Raw genomic sequence first — 16996 nt, forward strand, 5'->3', positions numbered from 1 at the left:
GATGAAATTTGGCAATTTTCATCTCAATGCACTTACACGCTGATGGCAAAGACAGAAAGACAGAGAGCTATTGCCCCAAACCAATCTATAAACCATTATTCAATGCAAGGAATTTCTAGAGTCAAGTCTGCTAAGATAACGATATCAGCCTCTCCTGTTTTCCTCCAAATCTCTCCAGTCTTCTAAAATCCTCTGTCAAAACCATGGTGATCAGAGGGCATTTTGCCTCCCCTTTTCATCTTGGTTTGCAGGTCTCTGTGGTGACGGCATAGCCAGGGCAAAGCAAAGAATGCTTCTCTAGTCCTTTGCTGTGATACAGTCATTTGCTTTACTTAACTGAGGAGAAAGCACATGAGCCGGGTTCTCCTGCTATTACTGGAGATGCTGAATTGCACTAAGGTACAAATGCCAAAGGAAGAATCGTTTCGGATTCTGAGACACCCTGGAGGAGCACCAGCTGAAAAGTGAAAGTCAAGGCTGCACTTGCAGATCCAACTCTTGTCTCTTCTAATAACATCCTAGATGCATATCATGGTGCTTGGGTTGCCATGGTGATGGAGGAGTGGAAGACGGGGGTCACAGAACATCCTTGGCACATACCAGAGCTTTCCCATCCTCTGCTCCCAGGATGTCAGGCAGAGTTCACATCATGAGGTCAGAAAACCAGCTTGCTAGTGCCTCTGAGTCATACCTGTCTCTATTATGCCACCTGAGGTCCCAAGGGGCCATGGTCCCAAAAGGCATGTGTTCAGCAAAGGAGAGTGCTTAGGGGGAGATGGGCAAAGGACTGCTGGTAGGAATCGCAGACACTACCCAAGGAACACATACGACACCATCAAATACGATGAGAAAACATAGAAAGTAAACTGATCAGCCTAGGTGTTAGCACTTTCTATGAAAAGAGACTGATCTAAATGCTACTTCAACAAAGGGTCATGAAAGAGGGTGCCTTTTCAATCAGGAAAGTTTGGGGAAAACAAATAAGAACAAGCATGGGAAGAGAACTGATGAGGCATGAACGAAGGAATATAATGGCCATCAGGTGTTACCTGTTAAGATCCCTGAATAGTCCGGACAATTGTGGGGGGAGGGGAATTGAAATGACACACAGCCACTGGACAGGGGACGCAGTCAGGTGACTCTGGAATAACTAATCTTTTGGGGAAGTTGGGCCACGACAAGAAGGAAAGGTAGATGCGAAGAGGCGGCCCAGGGAGGGGTACTCGAGGCAGGAAAGAAAGGCAGGAGCTGGGCAGCGGACACTGGGAGGGAGGACTGGGCACGAAGACACAGGTGGGAGGAAGGTCCTCTGTTTCCAAGGACACGGGATTAGAGCAATGGATGGACACGGCAAACCAAGAGTGCAGGGGTATGGGAACTGGGGTCTCTACCCTCAAGGCCCCAAGGACCTCTCCCAGGAAGAGTCAGCACCACCTCCTGAGAGCAGTCACCCACTGACCACCAAGACACAGTCAGATCCCCAGGGACCCCCGCCCCCAATGACTCATGCACCCCCCTCCCCCCAAGCCATCCCAAAGGTCTCCAACGGTACCATTACCGGCTTTCATACCAAAACCATTCATTCAAGGTTGGCCACTGGTCCACCCAAGGTATACAGATACATCTCGGCCCCAAGGTCAAATCCCTGAATTTGGCCAGGAGCAAACAGTTCTCAGGCTAGTTCACTCTGATTTCAATTCTTTGTAGCTCAGACACCAATACTTTGATCACAGCAGCATCATCAAAACAGGTGTCTCTGGTACAAACTGAGTCTCTTCCAAGTCACACTCAGTGGCAGCCCTGAGGAGGAGCATCCTCAGAACTCTGCCAGGTGATCAGAGTTTGCCACCCTTGTCTCTCCCTGGGCGGAAGCATCGCAGCCATCACCCTCCTGGCCACTCTCCCCTCTGACGCCTGGACAGGTCATACTCCCCATCCACCATATCCTACAGTATGAAGAAAGGGGCTCCACTGTTCTGCCCCTGAAGCAATAAGCAGCCAGCCGGCTGCTCTGATCACCGTGCTGAACTGACTCACGTGGCCAGAGTGGTGACCTTTCAACACAACCCTGACACCAGCTCACAGTCCCTGGCTTTCACGTCTCAGTCAGAGGCATCTATAAGAGTGCTTCAAACCATCAAACAAATAAACAATCCCTGGCCAAATGTTTTATAGACAGCTTTTGTTTTTGTGCGCATGGATGGAAAGTCATTTAAAAAACGCTCATGAGATTATCGTGATTTTCCTATGCTTCTCCTGTCCTCCCCAGGGTGCGTTTCCGGGAGGTAAACTCGGGAATTTCTAGAACTAGTGTGATGTGTGTACTTCAATTTTCCTTTTTCAATACTCAAAGTGGGTTTCTTTTTTTTTTTTTTTTGCTTTTTGCTTGTCTTTTCTTTCTTTCTTTTTAGGCTCACACCTGAGGCATATGGAAGTTCCCAAGCCAGGGGTCGAGGCAGAGCTGCAGCTGCCAGCCTACACCATGGCCACGGCAACACAGGATCTGAGCCACTTCGGCAATGTATACCATAGCTCCCAGCAACGCTGTATCCGTAACACACTGAGCAAGGCCAGGGATCGAACCTGCGTCCTCATGGATCCTAGTCTGGTTCATTTCTGCTGAGCCACAATAGGAACTCCCAAGGTGGGTTTCTTTAGGGCCAGTCTTGTTCACTCCAGACCCAGGGTCTTGCCCTCGATTAAATGGCCTGTGACAAAGGTAACTACGCACCTTGGGCCTTTCTACTCTGCCTTCTCGGAGGAAAAGGAGGGCAAACTTAATGAAATCTCCGGCCTGAAGTCCCTACCCAGTCCCAGGGCCTTGCTGGAGTGAGACCAACCCCAAGCAGCAGCATCACTAAATACCAAGGCTATTTAGCTTACCGGCCTCTGTCTTTTTCACTGGGAAGAAACAGCAGTGCCCACGTGAGTGCCTTGGACCAGTTCAAAATGAGCCTCGGGCAGCCTGGACCCAGACAGTGGTCAAAGGGTAAGAGCGTGAGTCTAAGGGGGTGTGAGTTCTAAATCCACACGTGAATATGGAAAAGCCATCCCTCCCTGAACGATTCCTCAGCTCTGAGGTTGGCACATAGCATCTGGCTCTCAGCGCTGCACGTCCTGGTGAGGGGACAGGTGTTTAAGCCATGCTCGCCCAGAGCCACCCCCTCCTCCTCCACTTGCCACACCTAATCCTCCTCGGGCCCAGGGCCTCATTAGAGGCCGAGTCTCCACTGCACGATCAGAGCTTTAGCCGAAACAGCCACGTCTGCTCTCCAGCTCTGGGATGCTCCTCCTTAAGGGGAGGTGTTCACAGGGGTGAGTCTGTTTCTGGCTCTAGGTGCCTCCGCTGAAACATCTAGAACTTCAGACTGAGCACCCATGGGCTCCTTCTCTACCACAGCCCCGTGGCTGGCCCTCGGGAGGCTGCACGGACCTCTGCAGGAATGGGCAAGGCCAGCTTTCCGAGGCCAGGGCACTTTCTGAGGTCTGCTTCATGTCGAAATTCCCAGAATCTAACACTGCACTTGGCACTAATAGACACCTGATAAATACTGATTTTCCCTTTCATGACTGACACCTAAATGAATAACCTGAGTGAGAGGGAAAGACGTAAAGTAAGAATCAGATGTCCATGCGATGGACAACACACTTCGGCTCTGAAAGACTGGCTCCTGTGACAGCTGGGAACCGGTCACTAGTGTGTGGGGACCACTCTGCCCCTGTGCTGTCCCCTGAAGGAGGACAGGGGACCCGTTCTGTAAACTTGAAATCGGACAGATTCCTGACTGTCAGGCACCCAGGACGCCTTCATGGCCCATCAGCTAAGTAAGGAGCTGGTTCCCTTTTTTTTTTTTTTTTTTGCTTTTTAGGGCTGCACCCACAGCATATGAAAGTTCCCAGGCTAGGGATTGAATTGGAGCTACAACTACTGGCCTACACCACAGCCACAGCAACGCCAGATCCGAGCCACATCTGTGACCTACACCACAGCTCATGGCAACGCCGGATCCTTAACCCACTGAGCGAGGCCAGGGATCGAACCCACATCCTCATGGATACTAATCAGGTTTGCTACCCACTGTGTCACAATGGGAACTCCGGAGCTGGTTGGCTTTAATGCCACAGCTCAGGGATGGTTAGCATGATCTCCGAATGGAAAGATCTGGCTGATTCTAGGCTCCAGATCCACAGAGGCAGGATAAGACTGTTTAGGACTCAGATCCATGATCAGCTCTGTCTTGGGGGGTCATGTGACTTAGGTCACGGATCTTACAGGACATCCGGGGATGTCTCTCAATACAGAGATTACACAGGGGCATTTTCGTACCTGGCCTAGTTGTAATTCTTTGCGTAGCTTCAGGATATACTGAAGTATTTGGGAAAATAAAAGCTGCACCCCCTGCAGACAAAAGGAAAGACAAAACACGTGAGGGTCTTTTGCTGTGGTTGTCAGTCTCAGCAACAGTGCCTCATCTACTCTGCCCCGTGATGGCCGAGAGGGGGGGGCCTCCTGGAACCAGCCGTGTGGGACTTTGCAGGAAGGGGACACACACGAGGGTCAGAAACAGGTGCTCAAAAGGCGAGGGGACGTGATGCTGTCTGTGTCCCACTTGGCATAAGGCAGCTTATGTTCTGGTTCTGCCGCTTCCTCCTAAAGCTCATCTATGTGTCTCCCCAACCCCTCATCCTGCCTCCCCCTCCACTGCCAGCAAACTCATCTTATGAAAACAATTCTATGGCGGGGGTTTTACTTCCCAAATTGTATAAAAACCCAGAAAATATTTTACAGAGCCCTTGGGAAGCCGTACCCTAGAATTATACATATCTTGCCCAAGAATATATAGATCTTATTGAAAATTAATCCACATCTCTGCTCAAATGCATATTTTTCCTTTCTCGCTCTCAATCAAGGCTCAAACTGTGAACAGAAAAAAATATTTTCCTTTCCGCAGTTCAGTCCACTGGGAATTGTTGTCCCGCTTTTCAATACCTTCTCTATGTGAAACAATCACAAAAATAATGAAATCAGAGCTTTCTTGAGATTTGCACTCACGGTTACAAATTTTTTTAAATGACTATGAAATTAGCACAGTGCATCTCCAAAGTGTTTCCTCCGGGTGGGGAGGAATGAGTCTGTCTAAAGTGCTGGTTATTTCTGGCCACAAGGTCACTAACAGCCTGGCCTGTGCAGTCTACATCCAGAAAGTGTACTATCCCCTCAAAGCAATTTTTTTTTCTTTTTTGTCTTTTCTAGGGCCACGCCTGCAGCATACGGAGGATCCTGGGCTAGGGGTCTAATCAGGGCTGTTGCTGCCAGCCTACACCGCAGCCACAGCAACGCAGGATCCGAGCTGCACCTGCGACCTACACCACAGCTCACGGCAACGCCAGATCCTTAACCCACTGAGCGAGGCCGGGGATCAAACCGGCAACCTATGGTTCCTCGTCAGATTCGTTAACCACTGAGCCATGACGGGAACTCCTCAAAGCAATTTTTTTAAGCTTTAGATTAAAAGCATGATGTTCTGAATATCGAGGACCAAGCTCAACGAGCAACCTCTTTGTGATACTCAGGCCTGGACTCACTCACATTATACATTTCGAAATAAACATGGCAAGTACTTGGAAAACGGCTGTGTTTCTCCATGAAGGCTGACTAGGAATTGGCTGGCTGGCTTCTGAGCAGTTGCTTAAGTCTTTCCAACACTTGATGGTTTTCTCCCTCGCCTGGGGGTGGCAGGGGGTCCCCGAAGGTTAATATACAGTGGGGTGCGCAGCCTGCGGCCACATTTCTGTAGTGTCTCCATCAGGAGAGAGGAAACAGATGCCACCAGGAGCACATTCATCCACAGAAAACCCAGCTTCTCTTGGGAGGGCAGGGAGGAGGATTAGCCAGGAAGAAGCATCACGTTAAACTCTATCACGCACAGGCAAATTAAAAAAACATAGCTAAATCAAGAAAACGCAGAATCCGTGGTTAGACACAGAAGGACAGGTATTTGGTTAGTCTCTAATTTCACATCCACCAAAATTATACCCCAGTTTCCCTCTCAACAAACGCTCCCCCAAAGTAACTGATTTTTGCAAATGTACAAAGTCTGTGCAAGAAGATTTCAAGTCGAGTCAAATGGCCTAAAACTTTACTGAAAAGGGAAAGACACAACTTCTGCTTGTCCTAGTGAACCTTCCTTCAGGAATAAAAATGTAGGGAGTTCCTGCTATGGCACAGTGGGTTAGGAATAGGACTGCAGTGACGTGGGTTGCTACGGAGGCACAGGTTCGATCCCTGGCCCCACACAGAGGGTTAAAAGGTTAAAGGATCTTGGTGTTGCAGCAGCTGTGAGTATAGTCATTAATTTAAAAAAAAAGAATAAAAATTTAAAGGGGAAACCAAAAAGGAGCATGTTAAGGCCCCTTCCTATGGAGCATGCTTTTAGTTTTTACAGCGCATTTCAGAACTAATTGCAGCAAACTGGAACCCAGCAGATGGGAGCTAAGGCTCTGGCTAAAGGCTAATTCTGGCCATCTCCTGGCTGAAAGAAATCCTCTGACCAGCAAGGAGAGCAGGGACATGTTCAGAGACCAAAGGGTGCCCCCCGCTTGGAGGCTGTGGTACTGCCAACACAGAGCCTCCGACCTACCAAGGACCACTCAATCATCCACCTGAGCCTTCTGCCTTCCTGAGGCACTGACTGTCCCTATTCCGCCTGTAAAGCATGCAACCTGTAGACAGGACCCTCGGCTTGTTCTGGGGAGAAGGGGCAGGGCCAGCATTACCTGTGTTTCTAGCATGCATTAACCGTGGAGAGTTTTGTAAGGCTTTATCAACATCATCTGAAGTCAAATGTGGAAGAGGTGCTACAAAACAAAACAAAAGGCAACATCCACATGAAAGAAAAGAGAGAGAATTGCCTGCCTTTAAAAAAAAAAAAAAAAGAAGAAAGAAAATACCCACCCCCTCCACTCCCACCCTAGTATCATGAGCAGCTTGGAAATCTCTCCATGGCCCTGCTTCTTGTTAGCGTGTTAAAACCTAGATGGGGGCCCAGGCTGAATTCAGGGAAAAAGTGGTTGGGATGCCAGGCAAAGCATGTACACCAAGGAGTTCACACCACCCCACGGTTGCACTGCGTCTACCATCTCCTTCTGATCATGTTTGACACTTGACATATTAAAGCATGCAGCGGACTCTGTGGATTCATGCCTTTCATCGCCAATATGCCATTGCTATCCTGGCAGGCTAAGCCACATTCTCAAGATACCCGTAAAAATTTCCCATTTGTGTTTGGCTCGGTCTGCCTTTAAGGAAGGTAAGTTCCAGAATCCCCATCAAATAGGAGCCTTTCCATAAGGTTTCCATCTCTGTGTGACCATCATGGAACTGAAATCACATGTGACCAGCTAAAGCTCTGTTTCCCTCTGACATGTGAGCTTCTTGGTCTGGGGACCCTAGAGGAGGCAGCTGAAGGCTAGGCTAACTTTGTGGCTTCTTATAAAAGCACCAACTACTTCTCACTATGTGTTCTCCTCAGTCATAATCTTCTAAGCCTAAATGGGCATCGGGTTAGAGCAAAAAGATGCTGTGGGCAACTGGACTGAACCCTCTGCATCTCAGGTGAACAAGGACCTCTGGACAGCGCTCTCTGTGTGGCTGGGGAACGCCTTACTCTCTCGGAGGTAGTGGAGATGTGACAGGAGGATGTCAGCATTGTAGCTCGGGGTGAGCCTCTGAAAGTCATCTTTGGTCATCTTGCACAGCTCCTTCCCATCGATGTTCTGGAACAATAAGATGTCGACGTCTGGAAGGCCGTATTCTTTCACTGCCCACTCCAGCCACTGCCGGACATGATCCGTACTCCATAGCGTAGGATCTGAAAGGGGATGGAAGCATATGTGATCAACTCCTGCAGGCAAATGCCCAGGGCAAAGCTGCATCCCAGGCGGGATCTCCCACTAGCCACAGCTTTCAGGAGCATCCCCTCCCCATCTTCCAGAAGCACCGCCTCAAGCCAGGCACAGTGTTCAGTCCAAGGAGAATGTCTTGGGAGAACCAACTGACTCATGGTCTGAGATCACTGCCTTTAATTTTGGGTTTTCCTTTTAGGGCTGCATCTGCAGCATATGCAAAGTCCCAGGCTAGGAATCAAATCAGAGCTATAGCTTAAGCCTATGCCACAGCCATGGTAACACCAGATCAGAGTCACATCTGTGACCTACACCACAGCTTGTGGCAATACCAGATCCTTAACCCACTGAGCAGGACCAGGGATCGAACCTGCATCCTCATGGACGCTAGTCAGGTTTGTTTCTGCTGAGCCATGATGGGAACTCCAACCATTGTCTTTAAAGTGAATTGTTCTGTTAGTTTAGGATTATTCACACTAGCCACCCTTGTGTTACTCAGATAATCTAAAGTTTCCTCTGGGGATGGGGTTTTCTTTTTATTCATTTATTTTCATTTTTATTTATTCATTTATACATCCTCATCTGAATATGTATATTCTTTTTCAGATATATATAATGTATCTATGACTGAATCACTTTGCTGTACACCTGTAACTAACACAAAATTGTAAATCAACTATACGTCAACTTAAAAAAAGAATGGGAGAAAATGAATAAAAATACATGAAACCTGGAGTTCCCTGGTGGCTTAATGGTTAAGGATTTTGAATTGTCACTGCTGTGGTACAGGTTTGATCCCTGGCCCAGGAACTTCCACATGCTGTGGGCTTGGAGGAAAAAAAATAAGAATGAAGGAAAATTCTCTTTCCTTAGAAAACTATGAGTTTATCTATATGAATATAATAAGAAGATGCCATTCACAGATTACCAAAAAAACCCCAGTATTTTGGTGAAATAGTGAAAAATATTGAGCACAGAATTGGAAATGAAGTGTAGGTGAGCCAGAACCTCAGCACTTCCCATGAGCTAGTGCTTCTCAGAGAGCTGTCAGTTACACGCTTTTCCTGCAGAGAACTTGGTTTTGCAACTAACTCACACCTGCAGAAGGGGGCTGGCTGGGGGGAGGGAGGAGGCTGTCACATTCCACAGCTGGGGCACAAACACCCTACAGGATGCAGGCAGTGTCGTCACGCTCCGCTGCCATGTATGAGAGGGGACCCCAGGAGGGCCGGGGGGGGGGCAGGGCCCCAGGGAAAAGGAGCAGGTGACTCCCAACGGAAACCCAAGCAAGACCACTCCATGCAAACCGCCTGGGTGGAGGGCTGCACGGGTCACCTCGCCAGGGCTCCTCCTAGGGTCTCTGAGTGTTGAGACACACCTGGGCAAGGAGCAGGGGCCCAGAGTTCTAACCCCAGGGTCTCTCCACACTGCAACCTCCCGAGGCTGCTCTCCTGTCTGTGTCTGTTTCACATGTGCGATGAAAGCCTCGGACAGGCTGGAAGGGGACAGGCATGGGCCACCATGCTCTGCTCACCACATGGGAGGACACTGACTGCAGGAATAAATCATCCTCATTCTTTGAATCACTTTCTAGCTGACAGTTTCAGAAGCTTGTTTGGTCTTACTAATGCCACAGGCTGCTCAAGAACGGGCATGTGCGGTGCTGCTGGACCACGTTATCAGCTCAGAGTCAACAACAGCAACGGAGAGAAGCCGCCAGCCAGTCACGGTGCCTGAATCCTCCTCCCTTTCTGGCTCCCTCCCCCTCTTCCTTCTTTCCTTTCTTTTCCTTTTTCTCTTTCTGTCTCCCCTTCCCATTCTTTTGTTCTTGCCCTGATACCTCATATCCCCCCCTTTTTTTTTTCTTTTTGCTTTTTAGGGCCAAACCTGGGGCATATGGAAGTTCCCAGGCTAGGGGTCAAACTGGAGCTGCAGCTGCCGACCTACACCACAGCCACAGCCATGCAGGATCCAAGCCACATCTGCGACCTACACTGCAGCTCAGGGTAACACTGGATCCTTAACCACTGAGTGAGGCCAGGGATGGAACTCACATCCTCATGGATACTAGCCAGGTTCATTTCCACTGAACCACGATGGGAACTCCCATGTATCTTTTCTTAAGGGAAAGAAATTATAAATAGATGCCACCTCCATCCTATTCCTCCCCCCTCCCTTGGGACACTCCCAAAGTACCCCCTATCCAGATTCATGCACCATCCTGATACCTATCCGAATTCTCTTACCATATCCACTGTATATACTGTGACTTTAAAATGAACACGAAAGCCTCTGATTTCCCCTTGATGCTCATCACTGTATTTCCAAGATGTGTCCAAGACAATCCTGGAGCCTAGTGCATCATTTAAGCAGCTCCTGGGCCCCATCCCATGCATACACCCAGTTACCTTATCAATGAACACCCCTGAGTCTCTCTCCTGGCTCACCTGGGAAGGAACCCTCAATGGTCCACAGTCTGGGCTCCACATTAAAATCACAGGGAGATGAAAAGCCATGGATGCCACATCTCACCCACAAAGATTGGGAATTACTTCTGCTAGAGGGCAGCCCAGGGAATCAGAGCTGTTACAAGCTGTCAGGGGATCCTCAGGTGCTTCAGACCACCTACCCCGGGCTTCATTTCTTGGAGTGTGGTCGTGGGTCCTGGCAGCACGGACAACCCCTGGGAGCCAACTGGAAATGCAGCATCCGATTTCCCCATCGCAGCTCAGCCTCAGCGGGTTAGGAACCCAACAGAGCGGATGGAGTTCCCATCGTGGCTCAGAACCTAACTATTATCCATGAGGATGCAGGTTAAATCCCTGGCCTCGTTCAGCGGGTTAAGGATCCAGCGTTGCCACACACTGCAGTGTAGGTCACAGATGTGGTTCGGATCTGGTGCTGCCATGGCTGTGACGAAGACTAGCAGCTGTAGTGCCAACCTGACCCCTAGCCCGGGAACTTCCATATGTTGTGGGTGCAGCCATTAAAAGAAAAAAAAAAAAAGGAAAGAAAGAAATGTAGAATCTCAGGTGCCACTGCTGTCCTGCTGGATCAAAGGCTCTTTTCCATTTTAATTAATTCATTTATTTTTTTGTTTTTTGGCTGTACCTGAGGCATGCAGGAGTTCCCAGGTCAGGGATCCCACACCATAGCTGTGACCAGAGCCACAGCAGTGACAACACCAGATCCTTAACCACTAGGCCACCAGGGAACTCCCAAATCTGTCTTTCAGCTGACCCAAATGCAGGCTAAGCCTGGGGAAGCGCTGGCCACAGGTGAGTACCCAGATTAGATTCGATGCTCACAGGGCCCTTATGGGGGATCTGAAAACTACAAACGCTGCTTCTGCTGTGAAGCCAAGAACACCCCCGAAAGCTCGCACGGCACTGATGACAGAAAGGCGTGCCTATCCCTTTGTAATCCAAACACATGGAAACGTTTTGCGAGTTTCTGAAAACCGTGTGTGTATCTGGAGGGTTAACTTTGTCCAACTCATTAAAGTTCAGATGGCTCTTTTGCCACGGGGTCAGGATCCTGCTTTCAGGGAGGAAAAAAGTTTAAAAGCACAGACTGTTTCCATGGAAGGTGGTTGTCTCCCCTCCCCCATCGGACACGGGGACTCCTGGTGACACAGGGACAGGTCCCCGGCAGGCCTCCCATCCTCTCTCTCCACTTCTATGCCGAGGACCCTTCAACAGCCCTCTCAGAAGAAGGCCCTCCTTCCACACGGCTCCCCGAGTCATTTCTGATAAAATCCACCACCAGGGATTAGCCAAACCCTCCTTTTGGTTCCCTTTTGCCTTTAGCACCATGGGAGGACTGGTGCTGGTATAACTTCCTGGAAATCAGTTCATTCTGGGAATGCATGTTCTTCTCCTAATGGGGGACCAGACAGTCTAAAAAGGATATATAAACATCTTCCTGGAAGTCCCGGGCGCCTGTGGACGTGGCCAAATGACATCTTAGGAAGACAGCCCCCTCCAAAAAACAAAAAACAAAAACAAAAACAAAAAACCCAAACTCCAATCTCACCACCACCCCTTGCCTGGAACCTGACTTCCCCGGCTGGGCCCAAGGTGCCAGTGGCTCGTTCCATTTTCCTTGAAGGGAATCATGCGTAAGACCCCAGGGACCAATTGCTCTTTTTCCCCACACTGTTATCTCTAAATTCCTGCTTCAGATTGGTCCAGCGGCCAGTCTCTTGGCTGGCTGGCGTGAGCGTCAACTGCTACAACCTTTCCAAGGAGCAATTCGGCAAGACGTCTCAGATGCCTCTGAAAAAAAGACGTGTGCGGAGTCTCTAAAAATTCCTTTTCTAGACATTTATCCCAAGGAAGTAATAGGGGAAGTGCGCATTGAATTATTTTCAAGGATGTTCTTTGTAATGTTGTTTATCAGAGCAAAACCCTGGAAACACCCTAAATGTCCCACAAAAAGACAACTAGTTAAGTCCTTGGACATTTCGGAAGAGTCCCTGTGATGTTTAGAAACTAAAAATGACACTGCTGAGTGTATTTACTGATGTGCAAAAAAATGTTCCAAATAGACTAAATTGACACTGCTGAGTGGATTTGTGGATGTGGGGTGGGAGGGGGGAAATGTTCCAAACAGACTAAATTGAAGAGTCGAAGTGGAAAACATTGTGGTAGCATAATTATATTTTGCCAAGAACTACATCTACAGAAAGAATTTTGAAGAGATAGGCAAGAGAATGGCAGCTACTGTGTCTGAGGAAAAAGCAAGGAGATTTTTAGATTTTTTTTTTTCACTGAACTTTATCTTCTCTTTTTTCTACAAGAAACAGGTAATACTAGGTTAAAAAGTTACTTATGAAAAATGTATTCTCCATGTTTCAAAACTAAAACAAATGGTTTTATATATACATATATATATATATATAAAGTGTTTTTATAAAATTTCAAGGGTATAAAAATGTAATATTACTCACTCATGCAGTTCAATAACCAGAACTGCTTCACTGGAAAGAATAAAAGGACGCAATATCATATATCATCACTTATATGTGGAATTTTTAAAAAGGTACAAATGAATGTATTTATAAAACAGAAACAGGAGTTCCCGTCATGGTGCAGTGGTAATGAACCTGACTAGGATCCATGAGGACGCAGGTTCGATCCCTGGCCCCACTCAGTGGGTTAAGGATCTGGTGTTGCCATGAGCGGTGGTGTAGGTCACAGATGCAACTCAGGTCCTGCCTGGCTGTGGCTGTGGCTGGCAGCTCCAGCTCTGATTTGACCCCAAGCCTGGGAACTTCCATATGCTGCAGGTGCAGCCCTAAAAAGCAAACAAAACAAAACAAAGCAGAAACAGACTCACAGACTTTGAAAACAAACGTATGGTTACCAAAGGGAAGGGTGGGAGGAAGAGGGATGGACAAGGGATGGATTCCCACGGTCCCATAGGGTGAAACCTTTTCTGTTTCCTCAGCTTTGCCCGTGAAGGACAAAGGGGATGAGCCCTGACCCTGGCTTCTTCAGGGGCAGGGTCCCACTCCCTCTGCCCCCCAGTAGTGGTGCAGCCCAGAACCTGCCACCAAACCTCACAACTGAGCCGGGTTTGCCTCTTCTCTAAAACGAATACATAGATCTAAGAACCGACAGGATAAGGATGGAGCTGAATTTGGCATTGGATGGAGCATTTACTAGGTTTGCAACCATTTCTGGGATTCCGAGGAGGCCAAGAGAGAGAGATGCCGAGAATCCACAGAGGGAGGCGGCTGTGAAGACAACCCACAGAGAGAATGAGAGCTGTGTTTTTCTGAGCAGGACGAGGAAGTACAGAGAAGTAGCGAGTGATCCCAACCAGAAAAAGAGGGAACGCTTTCACCAGAAGGGTTTGGCTTGAGCCTGCATCACCAAGAAGGATTTTGGACAGAAGCAGGGTGACAGAAGCAGAGACGACCTTTAGCAGAGCTTGCACCCAGCTTCGTACCCATGGAGGAGCAAAATAGCTGATGGTTTTGAGGGACATGTGAGACATTCGGTGCGGCTGGAGTGGAGGGTTTAAGAGGGAACGCACAGACCTAACGAAGATGGAAATGAAAGCTGGGGTCAGGTCAAGGAGAGCCTTGACTATCTTGCTAAGAAGGCTGGACTTTATGATCCAGGAATGTCAGAGTCATTGAAAATGTCTGCGGAATCAAAGCATGTCCTAAATTACATCAAGCCCAGTAAGCTTGGTAATAAAATAAAAGGCTTTATTGGCAGCCGGAACATCTGTAGTTGGGTTCTGATTCAACCATTCCTTAGATGTAAAAGTTTACCTCTCTGGAGTTTGTTTCTCTTTTTTCTGTGGATAATTAAGTGAACTGCTGGGAGGGCAGACGAGTGAATATGATAATCTATGTGAAAGCACTGTGCCGACAGTAACATACTGCAGAGCAGTAATGCACCCGCACGCTGGATTCCACGTTGCAAACGCTGCTAAAATGAAATAAACAATCTATTATCACAGGGGGAGCCTCTTTCGTTGAACACGAAAAGTCTGATTTATCACTTTAAGATGCTTTCAAAGGTGCTTCTGTCAGATGAACCACGAGCCCCTCGAGATTAGTTGTGTTGTTTGCAGTCCGCCAAATGTTTTGAAAACATCTGTGTCATCACATCGCATTTCATGGACATCAAAACAGTCAACCCCAGTGGTATTGGGTAAAAGAAAAAAGAAGCCATCTCTCTCTCTTTCTGAAGCCTCTTATTCGGATCTTAGATGGCACGGTTAATATCCCAAAGGTTTATGAATGCTATTCCAGTACACTGGGGTTAAAAATAAATAAATAAAAGCCCAGCAGAGTTCTGGAGCTGCACTGTTTAAGGTTGTGGGGGATGGGCAGGTGGACAAGCAGTGGGTGGCAGGAAGGTTACATTTTTTTTTTTTTTACATTTCCCTGAAACTGGATTTGCCCTAGTAGAGTTCCACTGCCGCCAGGAAAATATCAAGTGGATATTTAAATTAAGCAAAAGGATATTGCATTGCTGAAGACATACTGCACCTCATGAAACCAAAGGTCTCATACAGGCAAACATCCTGTTTCAGAGACCACCCACACCCCCACCAGAGGAATGAAGAAAAGAAAATTTAAACAAGAACCAAACTGGTGGTCATCTAAGCCCCCGAGTGTCATTTTCCTAACAATACCAACATAAAATATTGGCTTCTAAATAGAACAACCACGCTTGGTAATGAAAAAAAAAAAAAAATCCAAAAAAATGTACCTCTAAGCCATATCACAATCCTATGAGGTCTTTATCAAACCAGACACTGGTGAGTCTGCCAGGCCAGTCTTCGGCTCAAGACACTCAGAAGCCTAAAAAAATAAGATGTAGCATTTTGCTTCCTTCTAGGAATAGACTTATTTACATTTATAAAGAAGTCCAATAAAGAGAACCGGCTCAGGAGATGACTGGTGGCGCAGCAGTGAAGGATCTGGCATTGTTGCTGCTGCGGCTCGGTTGCAGCTGTGCTGTAGGATCATTTCCTGGTCTGGGAACTTTGGAATGCCACAGGTGCAGCCTCCCAAAAAGAAAGAACTGGCTCAAATTTGAGCTTCACTCCACCAGGAACTGAAATGTGATCTCAAGCAAAGAGACTACACTCAATATTATTTCTGAATCTTTTTATTTCCAAACTATGAATGGGGTTCAGTTACCGTTTGATAATTACTTACGTCTAATTTTATTGCACCTTGGCCAGTGAATGAGGTCTATATGATACTGATTTTTTCAATATTGGTCATTAACATTTTTATAGCCTGTGGCATGGTCAATTTCTACAAATGTCCTTGGAATGCTTAAAAAGAAGGCATATCCTCTAACTTTTGAGTACATCCTTCTACGAGTAACCACTTGATCAAAATTAGTAATGCATACATAATTTTCATGTCATCAGTTTATCAAATGCTGAGGAAGGCACATTAAAACCTCTCACTAAAGTGGATCGGTCTATTTCTCCTCATAGTTCTTCCTGTATTTTGAAGCTATGTGATTAGGTACATATAATTTTATCATTGTTATACAGTCTTCATAAATGTAAACTTTTTCCATTATGTAATGACCTTTCATTTTCTCCAGTGATACAGTCTGCTTTCTGTTTCCATTCTTGTCAGCTTTATTTTGATTGAAATTTGACTAGAATATCTTATCCCACCTCTTTGCTGTCATTCCTTTTCTGTGTTAGACAGCTCTGTAAACAGCACATAGCTTTTTATTTTTAAAAATCTACTTTATCACTTTCTGTCTTGATGACACGCTTGGTCTACTTGTATTTATTGTTACTGAGGTATCTGATTTCTACTTCTTTGTGCTTTCTATTACTGTCGTCTGTTCTTCTTTATGTCTCCTTTCCAAATGTCTGAGTGGATTGATCTTTTTGGCTTCTGTTTGTTTGTTTGTTTGTCTCTCTACTGATTGGCTATTTCACATTCAACTTTGATTTCTTTACCAGTTAATCTTTAAACAAAACCTAGATTTAATCACCAAGTGGCCTTTTCCCCAAAGAATGGGAGGAATTTAGGAACCTTCAACATTAGTCTTTCACCACTCATCTTATAGGAAAATTTTGGCCAATATTTTTATTCCACCTTATTTGAGTCTGTGGAAGGAAAAAAAAAAAAAAGTTGAGAGACCAGAAGATAACTAGAGTTTTGTCAGTTTCTCTCTGTTCAATGGAGTTTTTTCCTACTGCCCTCTGTGCCCTGTTTTCTTGTTGACAAGTTTTCTGTCCTCATAACCCATTATGTTCAGATAGTCGGTTTTTTTGCTTTAGTTGGCTCTGAAGTACTTTGTCTTTGGTGTTTCACAATCGTACTGTAACGTGATGAGAGAGAGAGATTCGTATTTATCCTCTGCCTGGTACTTCCTGTATTTGGAGAATAGTTTTGTGGGGTTTTTTTTCCCAATTAATTTTGGGATAGTCTTGGCTTTTCTCCCTTCAAATATTTCATCTCTTCCATTTCTCTTGATTTCCTCCGTCCTGGAACTTCTATTGGATCTGTATAGGACATTACTATGAGTCCTTCCCAACTGTTGACTTTTTTTTCCGTATTTTCCACCTCTTTGTCACTGTGCTGCAC

At 46.8% G+C, this 16996-nt stretch overlaps 1 protein-coding gene across 7 annotated transcripts in view; it reads right to left on the minus strand.

Moving 5' to 3' along the window:
• ERG (ETS transcription factor ERG) overlaps window positions 1-16996 on the minus strand; it is a 302582-nt gene that overhangs the window by 19685 nt on the left and 265901 nt on the right. For 3 of the 7 annotated variants that reach the window (XM_047796592.1, XM_047796601.1, XM_047796608.1), the window contains 3 exons: window positions 7668-7871; window positions 6778-6858; window positions 4328-4399 (listed from right to left, as the gene is read on the minus strand). In XM_047796592.1, the coding sequence (XP_047652548.1) occupies window positions 4328-4399; window positions 6778-6858; window positions 7668-7871 (357 nt within the window). The remainder of the gene's footprint in view (window positions 1-4327; window positions 4400-6777; window positions 6859-7667; window positions 7872-16996) is intronic. The other 4 variants (XM_047796615.1, XM_047796621.1, XM_047796627.1 and 1 more) reach the window with 2 other exon arrangements.

The sequence above is a fragment of the Phacochoerus africanus genome, chromosome 1, assembly GCF_016906955.1.
Source record: "Phacochoerus africanus isolate WHEZ1 chromosome 1, ROS_Pafr_v1, whole genome shotgun sequence".
Taxonomy (NCBI): domain Eukaryota; kingdom Metazoa; phylum Chordata; class Mammalia; order Artiodactyla; family Suidae; genus Phacochoerus; species Phacochoerus africanus.